Source organism: Xyrauchen texanus, chromosome 38 (assembly GCF_025860055.1).
Source record: "Xyrauchen texanus isolate HMW12.3.18 chromosome 38, RBS_HiC_50CHRs, whole genome shotgun sequence".
Taxonomy (NCBI): domain Eukaryota; kingdom Metazoa; phylum Chordata; class Actinopteri; order Cypriniformes; family Catostomidae; genus Xyrauchen; species Xyrauchen texanus.
In genome coordinates this window covers 29199438-29208319 of record NC_068313.1, presented here as the reverse complement: position 1 = coordinate 29208319, position 8882 = coordinate 29199438, and the positions used below count along the sequence as shown (strand labels likewise).

Genomic DNA, 8882 nt, shown 5'->3' with positions numbered 1-8882 from the left:
GAATGTTGTACCATGCTCACATGTATCCCTGCTGGAGAGACACAGTACTGCAATATACAACAGCTGGGAAAGGACTAAGTGAGGAATGTGTGTTTTTGAGTGGTGTGTGCAGGGGCGGACTGGCCATAGGGAGAGCCGGGACTTCTCCCGGTGGGCCGGCAGCGAAAAGGGGCCGAACGGGACCGAATGCTGAAACGGGCTGCCGCGTTATGCTGAACGGGCCGCGGAAAATGACAAGGCACCACACATCATAGTTTGAGTTTTGTTCCAAAAATTGCCTATAGAATGTCCACTCGTATGACTTTCTTTCTTTTCTGGAACACAAAAAGTTTATGTTAGGCAGAATGACAGTCTTAGTCACTAGTCACTTTTAGCAGAAAGAAGAAATGAAAGTGAATGGTCACAGCGGCTAACATATCCCCATGTCTATGCTATTGTTGTTTAAAATAATTGTCCTCACATATATTTTAGTCAGTTTGATCCCAAGAAATGTGAGGAATGCAGATGTATTGAGAATTTCCCTCATCCTTAATGAAATTCCAGCTCAACGTTTTCAGACTAAAACTAGCATTTCCCCCTTTCATTCACAAAATTGTCCGTGGATTGAAAAATGAATGCAATGCCTAGATGGTTGTGGCTATCACGGCGATGTTTAAAAACAGCCCTTTGTTTTATATCGGCTAATATCCGTTGCTTGTTCAGGTTTGATTGGAACATACAGCAGATGTCAAACTTACAGGTTTTTTCTTTCAGATGAAGGAAAATACTGCACTGTAACTCTATCTGTCTGAAATGAGTGGTTCATTCTTGGTTAATCAGGGCATGAAAAACATATCATGCTCTTTTAGAGGGCCATTAATGTGGAACCAGAGAGGAAACAAACATGAGTTTAAATGACATCAACAGATGTGCAATATTTCCCTAACATTTATTTACTTGTTAATTTTAAACTTAAATAAAACAGTTGTTATATTTCTTTATTTACGACTATTTATATGTCAAATGAGAAAAAAATACGCTATTCATTGAAAGTTACATTACACTAAAGAAAAAGATCATATATGAATTAATATTTATAAATATACAATGAATGTATAATTTCTGGGCTCACAATATCTTGTTAATATGATGTAGACTCATGTTTTGTATTGAGTGTTGTGTGATAAGCATCATCTAATTGTGATATAAGCGCCCTCTTGTGGAATATTGTGACAATTACACCACCAGTTTCTGCCACGATATCTATCCACCCATCCATCCATCTATCTATCTATCTATTCATCCATCCATCCATCTATATATACACATGCAGTATTTCCCTAAGAACAAAATGTAAACACTGGCACATACGCAGACGCATACTGGTGACCCATTTCAAGAAAATTGTATCATTTTGCTGAGAAAAAAAAATATTTTATTTATTTATCTATGACATTTATTTACTTGTTAATTTTATAAACATTTGTTGTATTTCTTTATTTACGACTAATATATATATATATATATATATATATATATATATATATATATATATATATATATATATATATATATATACACACATATATATATACATTGTATATATTACAAATATTTTACTAGTAAAAGTTAACACTATTAGTATTATTTCAGATTACTCAACAAAGTAATTTTTACATGATTACTGTAGGTACGGTATGTTGCTCATTTGTATTGTTCAGAACTTACCAATGTAATTATAGTCTAAAGAACAAAATTGTTTAAGGATGGGAAAAAGTATTCAATTGGTCTCATTTTGATGACATGATAAAAGAAAACATGGACACAAATTTCATAAAAGAAATTCAGTTTTATTGTTTCATCTTACAATTTTAATCCATTCAAAAGAAATAATGTTAAAGACCAATTCCAACATAAACAAGCAAAGTACAATTAAAAGTGAAAGAAAAACATCTAAGTTTTACATTGTAATCTTCAAAGTCAAGGGAAAAAAATATGGTGGGTATCCAGTGACCCAAGAAGCATGAGGGACAAAATTACAATAAAGAGAATTTCTTGCAAAGCAACAGGTTGCCCTTGCAAACTACATCAAAAAAAAAGCATTGATCTCAATAAAAAAAACGGTCATTTCTTAATACAAAACTTCTTTCAAATCATTTTTTTCCCCCACAATTTCTTTTTCCATTCCCCCTTTTTAATTTTGTTTGGACTGAGGCTGATATCAGGGTATTCATTTCCCTAATATGGTATTTCTCAGTTCCACTAAAGAGTAAAAAAAATATTTTTTTATTTAATTACGTCACATGATCCGTGTTCAGTTTGGTACTGGTGTAAGAATTACCCACTTTAAAAAAAGTAGGTGTGGGATTAGGATTCACAGTGTCTTTTCCTAATTTAGAAACGTGTGGTACATCATTCTACCATTGTTAATCACACAGACCTTCTTTTAGACATCCCCTTTGAACAGAATTCCTTTATAGATTTAAAGAAGATTTAAAGCCGAAGTATATAATTTCTGCGCCACCAAATGGAATAGCAAAAATTAACTTTGTTTTCAGCTTTCCGAATAACAGCCATCGATCAAATGAAGAGATAGTCCCACTCCAAACTCACACCATTGGTCGAGTCAATGTCACTGTGTTTGTAACGGGTCGCTCAAAATAAACAGGATTTTCATAGCACCACAGAGACCAAGTGTTTACTGTTTTAGAGAAAATGAACCTATGAATGGCTTAATTAAAGTTGTTTCTGCATATTAAGCGGATAGGAGAAAGTATTTTAAAACAGCAAATGTTACATACTTCAGCTTCATCAAAACAAAGACACCATTTGGGAGGCTAAAGAAATCCCCAAAATGAATCTAAGTGAAATTCTCATAACCCTGTGACCTCCTAAATGCTGGAGCCTAAGTTGCCAAGCAACTTCACATCATAAAAAAACACTACATCCACTAAATACTCACTTTTAAAAGGTGAATAATAGAATATGTGCATGACTGAAAATTCTGTCATCATTTACTCACCCTCATGTCGTTCCAAACCAGTAAGCTGTTTTAATTGCATCCATGGAATTCAAAAGGAAAATATTTTAAGAAAATTGACTGATCTTTCCCATCCAATGACAGTCAATGGGAACTAAAACTGTGAGTCTCTAAGATTCAGCCTAAAACTTCCTTTTACATTCCACAGAAGAAAGAAAGTCATACAGGTTTTGAAGAACATCAAAGGTGAGTAGATAATTCCAGATTTTTTACTTTTTAGTGAACCATCCCTTTAATGCATTAAAAATCACAGCATACTGTTTAAACCTACAACATTCACATGAACAAACAAACAAAAAAGAAAGATAAACAAACACAAAATATTAAAGGAGTCCAAGTGAATCATGTGTTTGCAGCCCAAAAGGTGGTGTTTCCACTTGGTCGCTACATGCATTTTTTCTGATCAAATTGCTGTCCGGTTGAATAAGCACATTTCGTTTACACTTGGACACATAAACGTGTCTCCGCCAAACAGATATACTGTAAATCCGATCATTAGTTCCTGCGCTAAATGCAAATAAAACGGTGTTCACTTTAGTGATTATGCAAATGCAGAGCAGTGAATTTAAAAGATGTGATGAAGTGAATTTGCCCCGCACAAGGGTATCTGTGTGTATGCACTGTGTATTTTTTCCCTCTGGGCTTGATGTAGTTAAGATATGTCCATGCGCGTCAGTGGCACTTTTTGTCTGTGTTTAGTTTGAGTTTCTTCAGCGATCTGCATCAAATAAATGAAGAAAAAATGTTCTGTCTCTGAATCTAACAGCAGTCTTAGTTAGTTCACACCCTTAATTTGTTATTATTTATAGTGCGACGCAAGCCTTATGTAAATACTCGGTAACATCTGTTATGTTTCACATTTTCCCTATGCTGTTGTAGCACTGTTTGAGCGGATTGAAGTTTACAAATGTGGCTTGAACAGCCAGATTTATTTACAGTTGACCGAGTTTTGAATAGAATGCATTTTGAGTGATCAGATTTATATCCATCTTGGAGGGCATTTACACTTATTTACAGATAGCAATCAAATCAGCAAATCGGTATGAAATGACCAAGTGTAAATACCCCCATATGAATATCCTGTTGCTTGCCTCCATCCTATATTCTAAAATAAACCAAAGTGCATCTAGCTATCCAAACAAATCCTTCAGTGTGGCTCTAAAGAATAATAACAGTGAAATAATCATCCACTCTCTGGTTTTAAGTTGCTCTGATCAATGCAGATATTGCCATCTTCTGCCACAGTTAATGCTAAGGACATAGCAGGTCGATTCTGTACCAACACATGAGAAGTCATGGAGAAGAGCATCACTGTATAACACTCATTGGTCCACGAGAGAAGGTTGTGTTTGAGCCACAGTCCACGTACAGGTACTTTTCCTGCGAAATCTGCTCAGCGTGGCCAAAGTACACAGTGGTTACAGTCATCCTTAAGGGAAACACATTTTAATTACAGGGTTAGGTGGAGTTGAGATATAGAACGTAAATGTAGTTTTGCCGACCCGATAAATAATACTTACTGCATCATGACAACAATGTTATGCACTTTTATTGACGGCATGGTACAGTAGTCACTGTAAAAACAGAATATAAGTCAATCATAACATACAAATTATTGCATACTTCTTATGAGAGTCAATATAGAGATGAGGCCAGATTGTTAAATACTCACAATATGTAGTTCATCTCATTGGCTATGATGGTGGGAACAGTGTAATCAATCTAAAAATGAGACAATGAAATTGATAACAGTTGTAATCTAAAATAAGTCAAATGTGACTGAATAAACAACTACCAGTATATTGGGAGGACAATGGTCATTTTCTTTCTATCTGTTATTGTAATATATTGGGCATGGAGAAATCTTGTGCTTATCCTCATTATTAGTAAATATTTAAAGGAATAGAAATTCTCTCATCATGTAATTTCCCTCATATCATCCCAGATGTGTGTGACTTTCTTTCTTCTGAAGAACACAAATAAATATTTTTAGAAGAATATCTCAGCTCTTTAGGTCCTCACAATGCAAGTGAATGGGTGCCAAAACTTTAAAGCTCCAAAAAAGCACATAAAGGCCTGAAAAAGTAATACACAAAACTCCAGTGGTTAAATCTATATTTTCAGAAGCGATTTAATAGACGTGGGTCAGAAACAGATCAAAATGCAAGTCCTTTTTTATTATAAACTCTCCTCCTTGCCCAGTAGGTGGCGATATTCACAAAGAATGTGAATCGCCAAAAATAAAAGAACTCTTAGGATAGAAGTCTTATGGATTACTTTTATGCTGCTTTTATGTGCTTTTTGGAGCTTCAAAGTTTTGGACCCTGTTGACTTTGCATTGTATGGACCTACAGAGCTGAAATACTCTTCTAAAAAAATGTGTCTGTGTTCAGCAGAAGAAAGAAAGTCATACATGTCTGGCATGAGGGTGAGTAAATGATGAGACAATTTTCATTTAAGTCAAAACCAAAACAGTCAGGCATTTCTTAAAGGGATAGTTCACCCAAAAATGAAATGTCTGCCATAATTTACCCTCATTTTCGAAACCCGTATGACTTTCTTTCTAAGCTAAGACTATCCCTTTAAGCTAATCCTTTGATATAGTTGTATTTTGCACATTTATTTAGTCTATTTTGTAGATGAGCATGCTCAAGTAAACATCGTATTGACATGCATGCCCAGAAACGATGACGGAAGACTTTTTTGGCTGCGGTGATTTCCTAAAGTTATCGTTACAATGCAATGAACCAAAAAGTACGATTTTACACCAGATATCTTAGTAAAATAACACACCTGTCGCATATCCAGCGGGATAATAGTGGTGATATTACTGATGAGAGACTTTCCGATGACAGTCTTGTAGAACTGCACCTGTGCTGTGATGTTGGCCACATGTATCGGGTAGTAATTATTGTTGGTGATGTTTAAAGTATTCTGAGAGAGAAAACATGTTGATATTTAATAAAATTCAATCAAAGTATGACAACAGTCTTAGTTAGTTGTGTTTCTGTCCATCTGCACTGTTTTATTTTTACTGTTTTTCTATATAAATATGCACTAGATGGACATCTTTGACCCTGCACCACGTCTCGCTGTTTTTTCAGCATCTGTTTTCAATGAAGCCGCTCTGTGAAGTTAAAAACTAGAACTTTCATGTCTCGAGACACTTGCATTCTGTTCTATTCATTCCTATTAACCTTACTAACCATATATTTATTAAGTCCAATTTTTCTGTTACATTAAAAGAGAATGCATTAGAAAGGGATTTAAGCCCTACTTGGTTAACATATTCAAACAAAACTTAAAAATGGTGTTATAGAAATTACCGTGATATTTAAGTAGATTATTCGTTGGTCTCTATCATAAGTTACGTAGGCTGACTTCACGCCAACGTAGGAGACATCAATTGTCCGGGGGAACAGGAAGAACACGGCCAGACCGGAAAGCAGCAAACACACAAAGACTGACACGAACACATACAGCGTCCTGTCATAGTGCAAGAACAGACAAACAGACAAGAGTCAGGCGGAGTCTCTGCAAATGGTTGACCACTCATGTTTTGAGACCTATACAGTATCTAAACAGTACCTATAGAGCTGTAGAGTCAAAGTCCAGTCCACAGTCAGCATAATTCTGCTTTAACTAATTTTCCACCTCATAATAATGTACAGTGGTAAGAAAAAGTATGTGAACCCTTTGGAATTACCTGCATTAATGAATACATTTGTCTTACAATCTGGTTTGTTCTTCATAACAATAATGAACAAACGCAACCTGTTTTAACATATCACACCAAATTATAGTTTTTTTTCTTGCACATAATGAACACATCACTCAAACATTCACAGTGTAGGTTGGAAAGTATGTGAACCCCACGGCTAATGACATCAACAAAAGCTTATTAGAGCCAGGAGTTGGCAAACCTGGCATCCAATTAATGAAATGAGATTGGAGGTGTGGGTTAGAGCAACTTTGACTTATAAAAAGCACTAAAACATTTTGAGTTTGCTTTTCAGAAGAAGCATCTGCTGACATGGACCATGCCTCACAAAATAGATCTCATAAGACTTACGATCAAGACATTTTTCTTTGCATGAAGATGGAAAGGGTTACAAAGTTATCTCAAAGAGCTTAGACATTCATCTGCCCACAGTTAGACAAACTGTCTATAAATGGAGACGATCTAGTACTGTGGGTACTCTCCCTAGAATTGGTCACTCAGCCAAGATGACTCAAAGGGCACACTGCAGAATGCTCAAAAAAAAAGAAAAAGAAAGAAAAGAAAAGGGGAGTGACTGACAGCTAAAGACTTAAAGGAGTCATTGGAACTGGTTAGCATATCTGTTCATCTGTTTGAGAAGGACATGCACCACTACATATGGCATATAAAGGGTACTGCATACCAACATGTGAAGTACGATGGAGGGAGCATCATGATTTGGGGCTGCTTCAGGGCCTGGACCGCTTACCATCATCGAGGGAAAAAATAATTCCCAAGTGTATAGATCTATCTATCTATCCATCCATCCAAATGGAAAAGATATTGATTGAAATGCAGAACTTACGTTCGTCTTGGCTTCAGTCTTTGGTCACTGTATGGTATCAATGCAACCAGCTGGTTTTCTTGGTCTATGAAAATATTCAGGACAGGACATATAAATAAACTTATTTTATTCTACGAGAGCAATGTATTAATATCCTTAGCACACTGTTATATACATAGTGTCTTAAGCATATTTTTTTTTCTTTCTGATTTAAAGGAAATGCCATTTTGAAGTAAAAAATGAATTATATTAATAATAACAATAAAAATTGTGTATTTATTTTTAAATAACAACTTTTTAACATTCCTTCAATGGGGCAACAGACAGACAGACAGATAGATAGATCTGTTCTTACCTCTTGGTATCCTCCCTGTCCCTTGACAAGTTTGACAGGTGACACTGTCCCTGCCTGTGAATTCAACATATGGAAACTGTGACACATCATGTTTATCGTCCTCCGTGTGAGACTCAGAGTCTTCGGTCAGGCTCTTCTGATCCTCATTTTGTTTTGGCAGGGAAAAGAGTGACTTTCCCATGGTTGGACCTGCCTTCAAGACAAATACCAACATATTTGTAATTAAATGCATTGTTATGCAAGTCATCTCTTCCACATGACTGAAAGTATTAATGTGCAGTCTTTTTTATGATCAAACAGTTGGTTTAAAAAACACAGAAAAGCAGACAAATGTTGTACATGCATTTGTTACATTCATCAAGCACTTTCAATTACACAATCAGGGCCCAAGGTCTGTGCATAAATCGTAACAAATTAATATCTCATTAGCTAGAATTGCCATTACACAGTAAACAATAGATTTTCTGTTTATACAATCGTGCATGCATATCAAAGTATTCTGATTTTCCACTACTAAACAATATATCTTCTGAAGACTTTAACCTGGCGAACCTGCTTTCTATCTGTTGGTAAACACATATGCATGCAAATGATAACAGCTGATACGGGAACACCGTGTACCATCGACGGCACCGTGTTCTCTTGCTTGATCAGGTGCAACACTGATGCTATAAAACAATACACACGCAATTGCATTAACTTGATCTCACCTTAATACAATAATATCGAGGCTTTTAATCAGCATTAATAACAACACGCACGCGACGCTGCTGCTGTCAATTCAAATGGAACTAAAAAACTGGTAATATGCCTAATAATATAACTTACACTTACTTTAATGTTTCAAATAAAAAATGTATTCATTATTTTACCTTCTTTACGGGGCTCTCTTGGCCTCTTGAAACAACCGTTGCAGTAATGTCGTATTCTGTGTCACAACCGTGTTGTTCTCTTCTCCACCCGT

General features: G+C 35.6%; 1 protein-coding gene across 1 annotated transcript; it reads right to left on the bottom strand.

The window, feature by feature from the left end:
* Window positions 1–1824: 1824 nt before the first annotated feature.
* Window positions 1825–8882, bottom strand: LOC127631467 (transmembrane protein 106B-like). Its single transcript, XM_052109587.1, has 8 exons — window positions 8791–8882; window positions 7919–8111; window positions 7585–7648; window positions 6346–6505; window positions 5813–5953; window positions 4692–4741; window positions 4540–4593; window positions 1825–4448 (listed from the first exon to the last, which is right to left on the bottom strand). The coding sequence occupies exons 2-8, from the start codon at window positions 8097–8099 to the stop codon at window positions 4328–4330; spliced, it is 771 nt and encodes a 256-aa protein (XP_051965547.1). The 5' UTR covers window positions 8100–8111; window positions 8791–8882; the 3' UTR covers window positions 1825–4327.